Here is a 15,315-nt window from a genome sequence, read left to right on the forward strand (position 1 = left end):
AAATGAGCTGATACCAAGGGCTCAAGTAGAAAATATTTTGAAAATGATGATGGCAACATATGTACAAATGTGCTTGACACAATAGATGTGTGTATAGATTGTGGTAAGAGCTGTGAACACACCCCATAAATTTAATTTTTTTAAAAAAAGATAAAAAATAAAATAAATGGTTCACCTTAAACCAAATGGATTAAAGACTATCCAACAATTAATTATAATTTGAAAAGAATTAAAGCACTTTTTTCAAATGATCAACATAAGATGGCATTGATAACACACCAGTAATACTACTCTTTCCTCAACCAGCACATATCCAACCAACTGGCTATGTGTGTACACATCAGACTTCTTGATTTTATAGCATCCAGCCTAGTAAAATACTGATCAGTTTCCATAGGAAACTCTGCCATTAGTGGGCTTAGAACCATATTGGAAAATTCACATTTAGCTGAATCTTTTTATTTCACATATGGGAAGACCAAGGATCAGAGACCCCTGTAATGGCAAATGAGAAGCATCTGGTTTACACACCTAATTTAAGCTGTACAGTGTTGTAATTTAACTTTATACATCTATATTTTTATTATATTTGGAAACATCTAACGTCAGGTCCCATAGGGCACATTCTCACCTCACATGAGTTGGGCACAGCTGAAAGGGCACATGCTGAAGTGCCAGGGCTCCTGTTCTAGCAGCCACACTATCTACATTGCTTAGAGATACTTGAACTTGCCTGCCCATTGTCCCCACACAGAAGTCAAGAACAAATCTCCATCCCTGGCGTTCATTCAGAAAAGGGTTTTATTTCATGCTTCTTCTCTAGGAGAGTTCTGTGGCACTTCTGCATGTTGTCTGAGGAAGAAAACTCATTATCTACTTCTCAGGCGTTGGGCATTTTACAGATGATCATTTATTTAATCCCCACAGCACCTCTTTTGAGTAGATGGTATTCCCCAGAAAACTGAGGTTCAGACAGGTTAAGAAACTTGCATGGGTCAAAAGTAAAATAAGTAATGGAGCTGGGTTTCAAATTTAAGACAGTATTACAGGTGAACTCTGAATTTGTTCTCCATTCTTAAGGCTCTCTTCTATTAATCTCGCCAGAATATCTCCAAGAACTCTTGATTGCTCATCTCTTAATCACTAGTGGGGGGGATGGGGGGGTGGTATGTGTGTATTTGTGGGAAGGAGGTGGGAGGTATAGGGAACAGATACAAGCGTACTTTATATATAACAAATACTAATTAGGAGCATACTGCAAGCCTAATACTGTGTTCAGTACTAAGTCAAAATCAGAGGTAATAAAATCTGGTTCTAAACCTCAGAAGTTTCCTAGACTAGCTGGAAAAATAAGTAGTCCATACATGAAAACTAAAATGTATGTATCAGATGACTGGGGAAAGAAGTCATCATGGAAGTGATACAGTGTGCAGTGTCATGCTGAGGAATGCTTTTGGAGAGTAGTGAATTTGACACAATCTTTTAAAGGGTATAAGCAATCATTCAGGTTCGGTGGAAGATTGTAGCATGCAGTAATGATACCCTCTGTCTAGCACAAAATATGCTTCTCTTATTGCAGGAAGTTCGACATCTAGCAAGACAGCCCAGTTGGAGCAAAGAAAGGAGCTGTGGACTGTAGGCCTTCATTCCTCTGATAAGAGGAATATCCTGCGAAGCAATTACATCAAGGAAAAGCCAGTCCACGCTGTGCAGATCCCGACAAGAAATGCGGGGAACACCTGGCAAGAGCCGCAACAGTGGGGTTTAGAAGATGAGAAAATAGCAGGTGTACATTGGAGCTATGAGGAAACTAAGACATTTCTTGCAATTCTCAGAGAGTCCCGCTTTTATGAAACACTTCAGGCATGTCCCCGAAACAGCCAGGTATATGGTGCTGTGGCTGAATGGTTGCGGGAGTGTGGCTTCCTCCGTACACCAGAACAGTGCAGGACCAAGTTCAAAAGTCTCCAGAAGAGCTACCGCAAAGTGAGAAATGGCCATGCACTTGAACCCTGTGCCTTCTTTGAAGACATGGATGCTTTGTTGAATCCCACGGCCTATGCTTCGTCCACTGATAAACCAAAGGAGATCATCTCGCTCCCAAGACTAAAGAGAATTGTTACTCATAGTAAAGAACAGGTGGGTTTGGTGGAAGACGACGACGGCGCAGAAGAATCTGATGGTGATGAAATAGACAATGAAGTAATCCAGAAATCCGAGATGCGTAGTGCTCCTGTTTTGTTTCAGAACCTAAGTGGTAAGAGTGTGTGTATGTGTTATTGTTGTGCTTTGTGCTTTTCTGGTATGAAGTTCTTCTCTTTATGGAGAAAAAGGGGTAGACAAGAAGTGAGCAGACCTGGGGAGTGCCACCATGTCATCTTTGTCCCTTATCATGATGATATGGTCACATAATTTACAGTTCTCTGGACTATGTGCCATTGGCCCCACCCTTACCCCATACAGTATGAATAACAGGCTGAGTAACTGTTGTGGGGTTTGTTGGTGATGGTTTTTTGTTTCACTTCAGAACTCAGCATGGATTTTTGAGTACTTAGGCCCTGCACCTTAAGGAAGGAAAAGAAATGTACTTTAAGGGTTCTGAGGGTCTGGCATTATCTGGGAAATGGTATAGAGCAATTAGTTGTTCTAGGTTATAGTAAGTCAAGGGTGCATTACTAAATTCTCCAGGATAATAAGTAAAAGACTCATGGAGAGCATGGTTAAGCACTTGGTTGCTAACCAGAGGTCAGCAGTTCAAACCAACCAAGTGCTGCATGGGAGAAACTATGACAGTGCTGCTATAAAGAGTACAGCTTAGGAGACTGCCTCACTCTCACTGTCTCACTCTCTCACTGTCTCACTCACTCACTCACTGACTTACTATCACTCACTGTCTCACTCACTCACTGACTCACTCTCACACAAAAATAAAAAAAAGAGTACAGCTTAGGAAACACTATAGGGTAGTTCTCTTTCAGCCTGTAGGATTTCGCTACAAGTTGAAATCAACTTGATGGTAAAGGGGAAAGTTTTGAGTTTTTGGTTGGTGGTATTTTTTAAATCCATGAAAGACTGTGTAACAAGTTTAAAAAGTGAAAACTGAAATAAGGATTTTTTTATTAAAAGAATACCACAAAAGAGAAGAAAAGGAACATAAAATAGATTCATCAAATGGAAAGCAAATATGGTAGCTGTAAATCTAAATATATCATTAATTATAAGCTTAAAAGAGTTGATCAGGCATTCCTAAAAAATGCTTCTTAAAAATAGCTTTCTTCTCCTTACACTTTGTAATAGATATAGTATTGCAGCTATATTTCTTTTCTAATATCTTTTCACTTTATCCTTGAATCGTAGGTGTGCACTGGGGCTATGAGGAAACCAAGACTTTTCTTGATATTCTCCGTGAGACTCGGTTTTATGAAGCACTTCAAGCCTGTCATCGCAAGAGCAAATTGTATGGGGCTGTAGCTGAACAGCTACGGGAGTGCGGCTTCCTCCGTACACCAGAACAGTGCCGGACTAAGTTCAAAAGCCTCCAGAAGAGCTACCGCAAAGTGAGAAATGGCCATGTCCTAGAGTCGTGTGCATTCTACAAGGAGATGGATGCCCTGATTAACTCTCAGACATCTACGCCTTCTTCCACTAGCAACCCAGAAATGCCGACACTCTCAAGGCAAGAAAGAGTGGGCATTGAGATTGAACTCCAGGAACCCACAGACTGGGAGCCTGAGGAAATTTCACAGGACGCCATAGAAGACTCAGACAGTGAGAAAATGAGTGAGGAGGAAATTATCCAAGAAGCAGAATTCCAGGCCTCTCCTACTACACTGCCAAACCCAAGTGGTAAGGATCATCAAAGAGTCTTAGTCAGAAACAGTAACAAGTGCGATTTACTGAAAAATTAGTAGATCTGGCCCATTGCTTTAGAACTTGTTTCTTGGAGCAAGTGGGTCTAGTATGACAATGGCCCCAGCAAGAAAAGTTTTGTCCAGTTACATTCCAGAAGAAAACCTATATGTATGTTCTCTGGTGATATTTATGGGGAAAGTTGAATTATGAAGGCTAAAGTTATTACATCTTACTTAACCTGATTAGACAGTTCTAAATAGTCTCTCATACTTTCCCCATATTCACACATCTGCCAATAGATACACACAGGGCCCCTGAGGAAACAAAATCCTCTGGTACTATCTCTTGTGAATCTTCTTTTTTTTGAGGTGAGCCCGAGGCATGTCATCAAATTAGCCAAATCATCTTGGTGGTAATTTCCTTCAACTCCCATAACAGTGTTGTACCTAATCAGATTGCTTCCAAAGAACTGAAAATGAAATTGCATCATTATTAGAGCTTTTGGCTTCATGGATTGTTGGATAGCTGCCCTTCTTCGAGCCCACGTTATTATTGCTACATGTGGGACTGAGGGATAGCAGCAGCTTCAACTGAAAATACTGAAGGGAACTGTTGCTGGCAACTGATATGAGGGAGAAAAGCTTGTGGAATAAAATGAATCCACAAACTTTTTGAAGCCTCTCATATACAAAAACTCCTTAGAGCAGAGAGTTTGGAAATCAAGCAGATTTAGATTGGGTCAAACTCACATGGGTTGTGTATTACTTAAGGATGAAAAAATACATTACCTGAAATTTGCTGCAAAATAACTTGGGTCGAGATAACAGGATGTGTATAAGAATAAAGAAGAAACAGGATTTACCATGGAGGTTCAATGCACATCCTCTTCTCTCTACCCTTCTATGCTTGGGTTTTCCATGATAAAAAGTAATTTAAAAATCACACAGCTAATATGTGGCCAAGATGTCATCAGAACCAGAGCCTTTTTCTCTTCATTTTTAATGTGTTCTGACTTGAAAATGTCAGAGAAAATCAGAAATCCAAGATCTAATGCCCTTGGGCTTTAGTTGAAAGAATGAGGAAAATTCCAGTTTTAGGGAGCATAGATAATAGATTCTAATTTATTTCAATAAACATTGCTGAGAACCTTTTCTGTATTCATATTATTGAAAAGAGGTAGGTCTAAGAAAGAAAACGCAGCATAAAGAAGTAGGGAAGAATCACAAGATCTGAAACTAGTGAAATCGATAGGGACCAGACATGTGCTTACCTCTAGTCAGGTGGCATCATGTTGGTTCCTACTCATTGTGCCCAGATGTGCAACAGAACAAAACCTTGCCCCGTCCGGCATCATTTCCACAGTTGTGATATTGGAGGCCACAACAGGGTCTTCCTGTTGTCTGCTGACCTTGTACTTTACCAAGCATGATGTTCCTTTCCAGGGATTAGTCTCTCCCGATAATGCATTCAAAGTATGTAAGATGAAGTGTTGCCACCCTTGCTTCTAAGGAGCATTCCGACTGTACTTCTTCCAAGACCGATTTATTTGTTCTGGCTAGCCACAGTACTTTCGATAGTCTTTGCTAACACCATGATTCAAATGGTTCAATTTTTATTTGATCTTCCTTATTCACTGTCCAACTTTCATATGCATATGAGGCTACTGGGAACACGGGCTTGGGCCAGATGAACCCTGATCCTCAAAGTGGCATCCTATGGCATTAACGAGGTCCTGTGCAGCATATTTCCCCATTGCAATAAAAAGTTCAATTTATTTTTTTTGAAATGAACTTGTTTGTCACTAAAGACTACAAGTCCATTTCTGGTTCACTTTTCATCCTTTTTTTTTAAACTACTCAGATCAATCTTTAGGTATAAGGGATGAGGAATCTGGGAATCTGGACTTTTTTTAAGTTTCTAAAGTCACATATATAGCTACACAGCCCATCTCAAGTGAAGTCAATAACAATATCTTTTAAGCCCTTCATCAATGTTTTTTTTTTCCTCTGCACCCACCCTCCCCCACACACCCCCCCATCCTTCCTCATTATCCTAGTCCTCCCCTCTCTCTGTTCCTGGCCTCTGTCTTCGTCAAAGCCTTGTCTTTTGGTATATAAACCACTTTTCTTTTTCTTTGTTTTTCCATATAATAATGGTCTTATTAAATATCTTTGTAAGATAGACCAATCTTATTAAGCATAATGTTCTCTAGTTTTGTCCATGTCTTCTTGTGTTTTAAGAGAGTTATCATTGCTTTTTCTTGATGCATAACATTCCATAACATAAATGACCAGAGTTTGTTTATCCATTCCTGTGTAATGGGGGTTTAATTTCCTTAATGATTCCATGAATGTTCGTTGTGCATCCAAGCGAAATGAAATCCTCTATGACTTTAATCTTTTCTCCATTTGTTATGATGTCACCTACTGACTCCGTTGTGAGAATTTGAGCTTTCTTTAATTGAGTTGTAATTCATACTAAAGGCTCTAGTCATGAATTTTCAACAGCAAGTATTGCAAGTCCTCCTCACTTTCAGCAAGCAGGATTATGTCATGTACAGATCTCAGGTGGTAAACCCTCCAAACCATATGTTGCTTGCTTCTCCGGGTAGCTCTGCATAGATTAAATATGCATGGTGTAAGGTTGCAACACTGGTGTGCATTTTTCTTGATTTTAAACCGTGCGGTATTATTCTCTACATACAGCCGCATCTTGTCTGTGTACAACTTTAGTATGAGCACCATTGAATGTTATAAAATTTCGATTCTTGTTGTGATCTACACAGTTAAATGACTTCGCACATAATACAACAAACATCTCTGGTATTCTCAGCTTTTAACCAAGATTCATCTGACAGCACCAATGATATTCCTCTTTGTACCTCTTCTGAATCTGCCTTTAAATACTGGCAGCTCCCTGTTGATAGACTGCTGCAACTGTTTTTTGAACTATCTTTGGCATACTTTTATTTGCATGTGAGATTAATGATCTTATTTGATAATATCTACTTTATATTAGGTCACCTTTCTTTGAAATGGCCACAAATATGATCTCTCCAAATCAGTTACCCAAGTAGCTGTCTTCCAAATTTTTTGATGTAAACTGGTCGTCTTTGCTTCTAATTCTGCATCAGTTTGTTGAAGCAGTTCAATTGGCATTCTATCAATTCCTGGGCACATGTTTTTTACTAATGTCTTCAGTATAATGTGAGCTTTTCCCTTGAAAACCATTGGTCATGATCATATGTTACCTCTTGAAATGGTTTAATGTCAACCAAACCTTTTTGGTACTTGTGTATTCCTTCCATCTTCTCTTGATTCTTTCTGCACTATGCAGTATTTTGCCTATGGAATCCTTCAACATTGCAACTCAAGGCTTAATGTTTTATTCATTTCTTTCAGCTTGAGATATGCTAAGCATGTACTTCCTTTTGACTTTCTAACTCGAGGTCTTGTTATATACCCATTTTGTCTTCTCTAGCTGCTGCTTAACATGTTCTGTTCAGCTTTCACTCCATCATATCTCCCACTGACTTCAGCCACTTTGTGTAAGTTTCAGTCTTTTCTGACATCCACTTTGATCTTTTCCTCATTTCTGGTCTTTTTAATAACCCTTTTCTTTCTCCATCTATCATTCCCAGCACAGTAATCCATCAAGATTGTCTAACTGACCAATATCAGTCTATTACAGTTCACTAAACCAATGCCTAGGTTATCTATCTTTATGCATTGCATTTTGAAGATTTCCCATTTTTCTAGGTTCATACAGTGAACATTGATTATTAATGGATATTTACAGCTGTTTATTCTCATTTTGAGTCAAGTCTCATCAGTAAATGGAGGTCTCAGAAGCTTTACTCCATATTTTTAGGTCAACACTCTTCGAAGGGATTGTTGGTCCCCCGGTCATATTTTGAGTACCTTCCAACCTTTGTGGCTCACCTTGTGGCATTGTATCAGACAGTGTTCCACTGCTATTCAATGGCCATTCCCTCAGAAGTGAACTGCTTATCCCTTCTTGGTACTCAGTTTTAGTCTTGAAGCTTCACTGACACCTGCCCACCATGGGTGATCCTCTTGGTATTTAAACTACTGATGGCATGATTTCCAGCATCACAGCAACATTCAGACCACCGCAGTACAACAGACTGACAGATGAGTGTTGGTTGAAGTTAGTGGACCGCAAGCCAATTGTGCCAGCCACAGACCTATGGAGCCTTGTATGCCATGTTCATTGCTGTAGGTTAATACAGTTGTATGAAAATGTTATTTTCTTTTATTCCTTTTCAGATTTTGAAATTGGAAGTAGCTTCAAAGAAGAGCCAGCACAGGTACTATTTAAGGACATTGAACAGCATAAAACCATAGTCGAAAAATCCCAAAAGACTATTTCCCAGACGACGGAGCCTCGTAACTATCACAAAAGGGAATGCATCTCAGGAAAACAATTGGAAAGCCTTCAAGAATTTAAACAGGGAACGCTGGGATCTCAGCCTAGAGATTTAGGGAAAGCTGTAGTGCATCAAAGGCCTTTCATGGGAAAGAGACCCTATAGATTTCTCAAGTATGGCGAAAACTTTGGAAGGAGTGCTCGCTTGATGTGCCGGACGACCCACCAAAAGGAAAACCCTTGTAAATGTAGCATCTGTGGAAAGTGCTTTGGTAGAAGCCGGAGCCTAATTAAGCACCAAAGAATACACACGGGAGAAAAACCTTTTAAATGTCTTGACTGTGGGAAAAGCTTTAATGACTCATCAAACTTCGGTGCCCATCAGAGAATTCACACCAGAGAGAAACCCTACAGATGTAGAGTGTGTGGAAAATGCTTCGGCCAAAGCTCAAGTCTCATTATACATCAGCGAATCCACACAGAGGAGAATCCTTACCAGTGTGAAGAGTGTGGGAAAAGCTTCAACAACAGTTCTCACTTCAGCACCCACCGCAGAGTACACCTCAGTGAGAATGCCTACAGGTGTGCAGACTGTGGAAAAGCATTCAGTACTGGTACAAAATTTCGAGAACATCAGCGGACACATACTGGAGAGAAACCCTATGTCTGTGCCCAGTGTGGTAAACGCTTCAACAAGAGTTCGTTTTTTATCAAACACCGGGACGTTCATAGGCATGAAAAACTCCTGTACCCATCGTCTACGTATTCCCTGGAGAACCCACATAAGGAAAAGATGGAAGGGTTTAGGAAAACATTTTGATTAAAAACCTCTTCTTAAAGGTCCCTTTAGCCATTTTAACCTAATATCACTATTAGAAGCAATCACCTAATATCACTATTAGAAGCAATCTTTCCCAAGCTCTAAGGCAGCGGTTCTCAACCAGTGGGTCGCGACCTCTCTGGGGGTCAAACGACCCTTTCACAGGGGTCATGCTATTCATCACAGTAGCAAAATGACAGATATGAAGTAGCAACAAAAATAATTTTATCAGGGGTCACCACAACCCGAGGAACTGTATTAAAGTGTCTCGGCATTAGGAAGGTTGAAAACCACAGCTCTAAGGTATAATTCCCAGGATAAGCTTGAGAATATCCATAAGTTAGAGATTTGGACCCAGTTCTCAAGTCTGCCTCTAATGTCAGTCTGTTCACCCTCCTACTGTATGTCTCCACTTTTCTCTGAAAAAGTGGAAACGACTTGCAGTGAGTTCAGAGTGAAATTCTCATCCATATATTGAGGCAACTGCTTCAGAAGTCCTAATCCCAGCAACTCAGTCTTCTTGATTGTGAGAGTTATTCCAAGGAGATGGAGAACGGGGAAAGTATTTTTTAGTAGTTGATCTGCTGCATGAGGTCCTGGTGCAACGTGATCAGAGTTTCATGTTTGGGTAGAACTTTCATGAATCTGATCAGAACTGTATTGGATTCATCTTGGTTTTGAAGGTACCCCAAAGGACACTGACAATTTTATGGCTACCTTCAGAAGTTCACTGCAGTGTAACTTCTTGACTTCGGGAAGTTGATCCACATAATTAAGGAAGAATCTCTATATTGTATTGAATACTAAAGCCTTTCTCTCCATAGAAATGGGAAGCAACTGACACCCATCACCCTTTATATACTAAGCTTTCCAGTACCTGAAGATTTAAATCCCCTTGGCTGTTGCTTCTCCCTTCTTATAAAAAAAAATTCCCATTCCTTTTACTTTTTCTCATAGGCCCTAAACTGTTTGGGGCACTTTTATCTGGTTCTTATGAATTACCATGCCCATCTCAGATTGAATAAGATGCATGCTCGTGGTGTGTCTCATCAAGAGAAATAGAATTGCGTCATGTTCTAGTTCTACTTTATATCATCTCTGATTCTTTTCTAGAACATGAGTAAATGGGTGTGTTTTATGCCTTCTACCTAATACCACGGTGTAGTAGTATATAGTAATATTTCTGAAAGTAGAGAGGAAAGGTGGAAATGAGGTATGAAATATATAATGATAAAACAAATTGCACTCCATAGGCTTACCGGCCAGATAGGTGCATCAATCTAGACCCACACCTCCGGGGCAAGCTATGAATATACCAGCCTCCGTTTCTGAGCTTCCTGGGTCCTTTTCCGAGGCTCAGAAACCTAACTGGAGAGCACTGAGTAATTCATGTAACTCTAGCATATTGAAAGGGGAAGCATCCCCAGAAACTTCCGGTTCAGAGCAGTGTCTTTGTTTTTCCCATTTACCTCTTTGAAAATCTCTGATAACCCTCTGGTACTAGCCTAGTAAACTTTGAAGGACGGGTCCGTATAGTTCATTCTTTTATGTAAGTTACAGGTGAAATCCAGGAATTTAGTCATCTAAGCCTGGTTGCTGCAAGATGAGATCAAGAGTATTTATGCCTTGACTAGCTAAGTAACCTAAGTGGTTTTGCTTTGGAGCGAGAAAAATCACAAGTTTAGTAGAAAAATAACCAGAGTCAGGGCTCTGTTAATTGTTCTATTGGTCTTTGGTTAAAGACTATCTTATTTGAAGACATCTGGAAATATTTTTTTTCTTAGTATGTGTGAATCTTTTTAAACCTATCCAGCTTAGTACCAAGGAGGGTGGGCGCTGTGGAAAGAAATTACACTTATGGTGCCAGGATAGGATGGGGCCTGCTAGAATGCAGGTATCTCAGGTAAGTATTGATAGATGTTTTGGATTTATATTTGTTGAAAATGTTGACTGTTCATATCTGAATAGGTTGATTTCCTCTGTGTCTGAATTACAGACTTCTGATAATACAGTTTCATGTTAGTAGTGTACCTGGCACAGTAAGAATGTGTGTGGTGCCTGTAGTCAAGTGCTTGTATTGTGTACGTGTTTTGGAATTCCACCTCTAGAGAAGATGGACATTATAGAAATCATCACTTTTTAATATGGACACAGGATTGATCACTGTATGGATGCATGGTTCAGGAAAGTAGATGATGCATTCGTGGTAGGTGCTGTTGAGTTGGTTCTGACTCACAGGGAACCTGCCTACAATGGAACAGAGCACTGTCCGGCCCGGCCCCTTCGCACAGCGACAGCCCAGTGTTACTGTGTCTGTCCACCGATCCCCTCCCTTCTCTGGGAATATTTCTTAAGCACTTCCATGTGTAAGGCCATGTTCTAACCCAAACTTACTGCTGAGTTGATTCCAACTCACAGTGACCCTTCTAGGGTTAAGATAATCGGTGATACAGAAATGAAAAAGGACACTATTGCCCTGTAGTCAAGGGACTTAGCTCCTTGTTAATCACAATTACAGAATGTCAGTCAGTCATGAGAAAACCACTTCCACTTGCAAAACAAGTTTCTTTAAATTGCTTATAATTGTATTCTGTACTTGTCTCTCAATCTTAACCAATGACAGGAAAGGTTGTAAAGCTGTTCCATCTCCCATGAAACAAGCATTTAAACTCTCGTATTGCTAGGATCACACTGTGGTGGAATTTAGGTTCCAGATCTGTATTCCTGTCTTCCAGTCTTTCTTGGCATTTATTGAAGTCAAGATTGTATTTTACTTGGACCCGCCAACAACAACACCCATAGAAGCATCAGGCAAGAAATCAAATGATATATTTCACTTGCCAAATCGGCTGCAAAAGATCTCTGTAAGTGTTCAAGAGTAAAGATGTCACTGAGAACCATGGTGCGCCTGCTCTAAGCCATGGTAGTTTCAATTGCCTGATATGCATACTTAAGCTGAAGACTGAAGAGTTGATGCATGTTGAATTATGGTGTTTGCAAAGAAAAGGTAGTATACCTGGGCCTGCTAGAAAAATGAACAAATCTGTCTTGGAAGAAGTGCAGGCAGAAGAAAGAAATAAGCGCAGGCAGAATGCTCCTTAGGAGTGAAAAGGACAAGACTTCATCTCACATACTTTGGGCGGATTGCCAGAAAGAACAAATTCCCCGAGAAGGGCATCTCGGCTGGTAAAGTAGACAGTCGGTGGAAAAGAGAAAGACCCACAATAAGATGGGTTGCCACAATGACGGCAGGAATGGGCTTGAACAAAATCCTGACTGTGAGCATGGTGCAGGAGCCAGCAGTGTCGCATTCTGCTCTACGTAAAGCACTCGGAGTTGGAACGGACTCGATGGCATGTAGCCATCATGCCATCTATTTCTAATTGTACATGTACTTAAAGAACTTGGTCGCTGTTTAGAAGTAAAAGGTTCTACCAACCTTAAACCAAAGCTACATGTTTCCCTGCAGTCAAAATGAATCATTGTATTATTGTAAGATGTCTTTTATATCACACAAAGTCCCTGGGTGACCCACGTGGTTCGGTTCGTACTCGACTACTTACAGATGATTTGGCAGTTTGACTCCACCCAAAGGTGGATTTGGGTGTAAGATTAAACTCACTGGCCTGGAGTTGTTTATGACTCATAAGGACTGAAATTATACGGAGCACAGTTATACTCTGAAACGCATGTGGTTGCCATGGATTGGCACTGACTTGGCAGCAACAGGTTTGAGTGTATTTTCTGTTTTTGTTTCTTTTGTACATCACATATCCACAAGGAAGATGTTTTGGGGTTTTTGCTTACCTCATGTGCCCCCCCTTTAGTCTCAGTACCAGGGGAGACTCTGCTTCTTAAAAAAGAGTTTTATCTTGTAAACACTGTGATTTCTCATTATCTTACTGCTTTTCTGTTTGTTCTAACTTAGTCGACTTCAACCAACTACCTGAAACTTTAATTTCTATTTTATCTCTTTAATAATTGTCTAATGTCTTATTTTTGAAAAGAGGTATAAATAAGTAGCCATTTTATATCCAACTTCTTATGTAAAGCACTTTGGAAGGTGGGTTTGTATTTCCTGCCTAGATTTGCTTTGTGACACCCACTGTACCTCCAGTTCTTCCTGGTGATTTTATGACACCTATAACCCAATTCATGCATTCTGGAAGGAAACTTGTTGTTTGGGGCGAGGAGCGGTTTAAAGGAAAATTTCACACATTTAAACAGCTGATGGCAGCCTACAATAGTGAAATTAACTTTAGACCAGACACCAAGAGAGATGAGTTGTAGTCTTGACACTACCACTGATTGTGGTGTTTGGTGAATCATAGCCTTTCTCTGGGCCTTATTGTCTCATCTGAAGATAGGTTGAGCTTAATTGCCAAGACTACTTGAGCTCTAATAATTGATGAGCTTATGGTATCAATACAGTATTGAAGAGGAGTTTTTAGGACCAGGCTACCTGGCCTGGCTCGTCCATGCATGCAGCATCTGAGCCCTACTGAACTAATTTCTTAACTTAGAAAAGGGATATTGTGACAGCAAAGTCAACCCAAGGGTATACTTTGTATGTAGAAGGGGGAAATCAGTCATGTTTGACGGCAGGCAGCCCCCAAAGCCCCTCAATCGTCAATGCAGGTAGTTTCAGCAACACATGCTGCTTTTGTGAGGCCTGGTGCCCAGAGACTGAACGGCTCTAAAAGCTGGAAAGATTCCAAATGGAAGGACTATATGAATCACTTGTGTAGCTGTAAACCTTTACCTCTGAATGCATTCCAGTACCAAATTTGGATGGATGTCACCTTTGTTTTTGTATTAATGTTAACTTAGGTGTCTTCTTGAAACCTTGTATGTGAAATAAATGTCGGGAATAAATGACTCCTTTTGGTTTCTGCCATATTTGAAGATGCCTTTCTATGAAGGGAAAGGAAAACGGATTCTTGTAGCTACTTTAAAAGTATTTCACTGTCACTGCTACCCTCACAACCATCAGGGACTTTTGGGGGGTAGACCTACAGTTCAGGAGTTCTCTTATCGTTGTCATTGCCATGGCCCCGCATACTACTCAGCTCTGTTCTCATGTGCAGTGAACCTTGGGTGTCAGAGTGCATGTCTTCTGGTGCGATACAGTCTGTGGTCAAACAAACCTTGACAGTTTCCCCTAAGATACATGTTGCTTTTGATTGACTCATTTGGGAGCAAAGAGGATATCCGGTGGCTTAGATTCAGCCCTTCTTAGAAGATTATTAGCATCACGGGTCACAGAGTGAGTACAGAAATGTTGCCATTGGTTGAAGGTATCTTTTCCAATGATACTCTCAGGAACTGTAGGAAAAAACTACGAGAAGGGTGTGTGATCCATGCACCTCCATGAGAAGTGGGTTCTCTGTCACGGGGCTCATAAGCCTGTACTCTGTTCAGAGCACCTGTCATACTCATCGTCTTCCAGAATGATAACTCGCTAGAGTCAGTGCCTAAGGGTCTCTGGAGTCGATGGACACAAATCTCTTTGGAGAAAGCTATGATAAAAGCTCACGATATCTGTGTGCAGTATCAAAACAGATTTCTTCCACCAGGTTACTTGACCTCCCAATTCTTTTATGGGGATTTAGTTTGTTAAATGGTCCAGGTCTGGGAATTAGATGAGTCTTCCCACCCACCCCTTAGAGAAATATCTGGAAAATATTGGGGTAAATTATGGGGACAGAGGAGATGAGAAGTGACCTAAAAGGATTTGGCCTTAAAGGTGCTGGTTAAAGGAGAGGCTCTGAGTGATATTTTCCAGGAGTTTTGTAAGGATGACAAGTATAGGGAAGCTGGTTGACTGGTCCTTCTTCAGAGCCTCAAAAGTACCCCTTAAGTGCAGACTAACGGATTTAAAAACTTCCATCTGTGCTACAAAGAAGAGCCTTCTCTCTAGTAAAAGAGCTGACATTGCTGAGAACCAGGTCCAGAGTCTCATTATACGAGTGGCTGAATTACAACGGCAGCTGAATTGCAGATCTAGAGCAGTGTCTGAAACCAAAGTAAGGGCATTGATTGAGAAAAGTTGGGACCCTGAAACATGGGATGGGAACATATGGGCTGATGATCCAGAAGAGGAGGATACTGAGCCCTTAGAAACAATTGACCCATCCCAGTCAATAGATCCACCCCTCCCAGAAGAAAGTATTAATTCACAATCCACACCTGAGCAGATTAGCCAAACTAATCAAGTTGATATGCCAGGTGTGGCTACATCAGTAGCATTGCCT

General features: G+C 40.6%; 1 protein-coding gene across 1 annotated transcript in view; it reads left to right on the plus strand.

The window, feature by feature from the left end:
• The window catches only part of ZKSCAN2 (zinc finger with KRAB and SCAN domains 2), an 18,643-nt gene extending 9,467 nt beyond the window's left edge, over positions 1–9,176 (plus strand). Inside the window, exons 5-7 of the mRNA XM_004705706.2 lie at positions 1,580–2,257; positions 3,358–3,846; positions 8,142–9,176. Coding sequence (XP_004705763.1) covers positions 1,580–2,257; positions 3,358–3,846; positions 8,142–9,061 — 2,087 coding nt within the window. The 3' untranslated portion in view covers positions 9,062–9,176. The remainder of the gene's footprint in view (positions 1–1,579; positions 2,258–3,357; positions 3,847–8,141) is intronic.
• The last annotated feature ends 6,139 nt before the right edge of the window (positions 9,177–15,315 follow it).

This window comes from Echinops telfairi, unplaced genomic scaffold, assembly GCF_000313985.2.
Source record: "Echinops telfairi isolate 266 unplaced genomic scaffold, ASM31398v2 ScPeMD7_5;HRSCAF=22, whole genome shotgun sequence".
Lineage (NCBI taxonomy): Eukaryota > Metazoa > Chordata > Mammalia > Afrosoricida > Tenrecidae > Echinops > Echinops telfairi.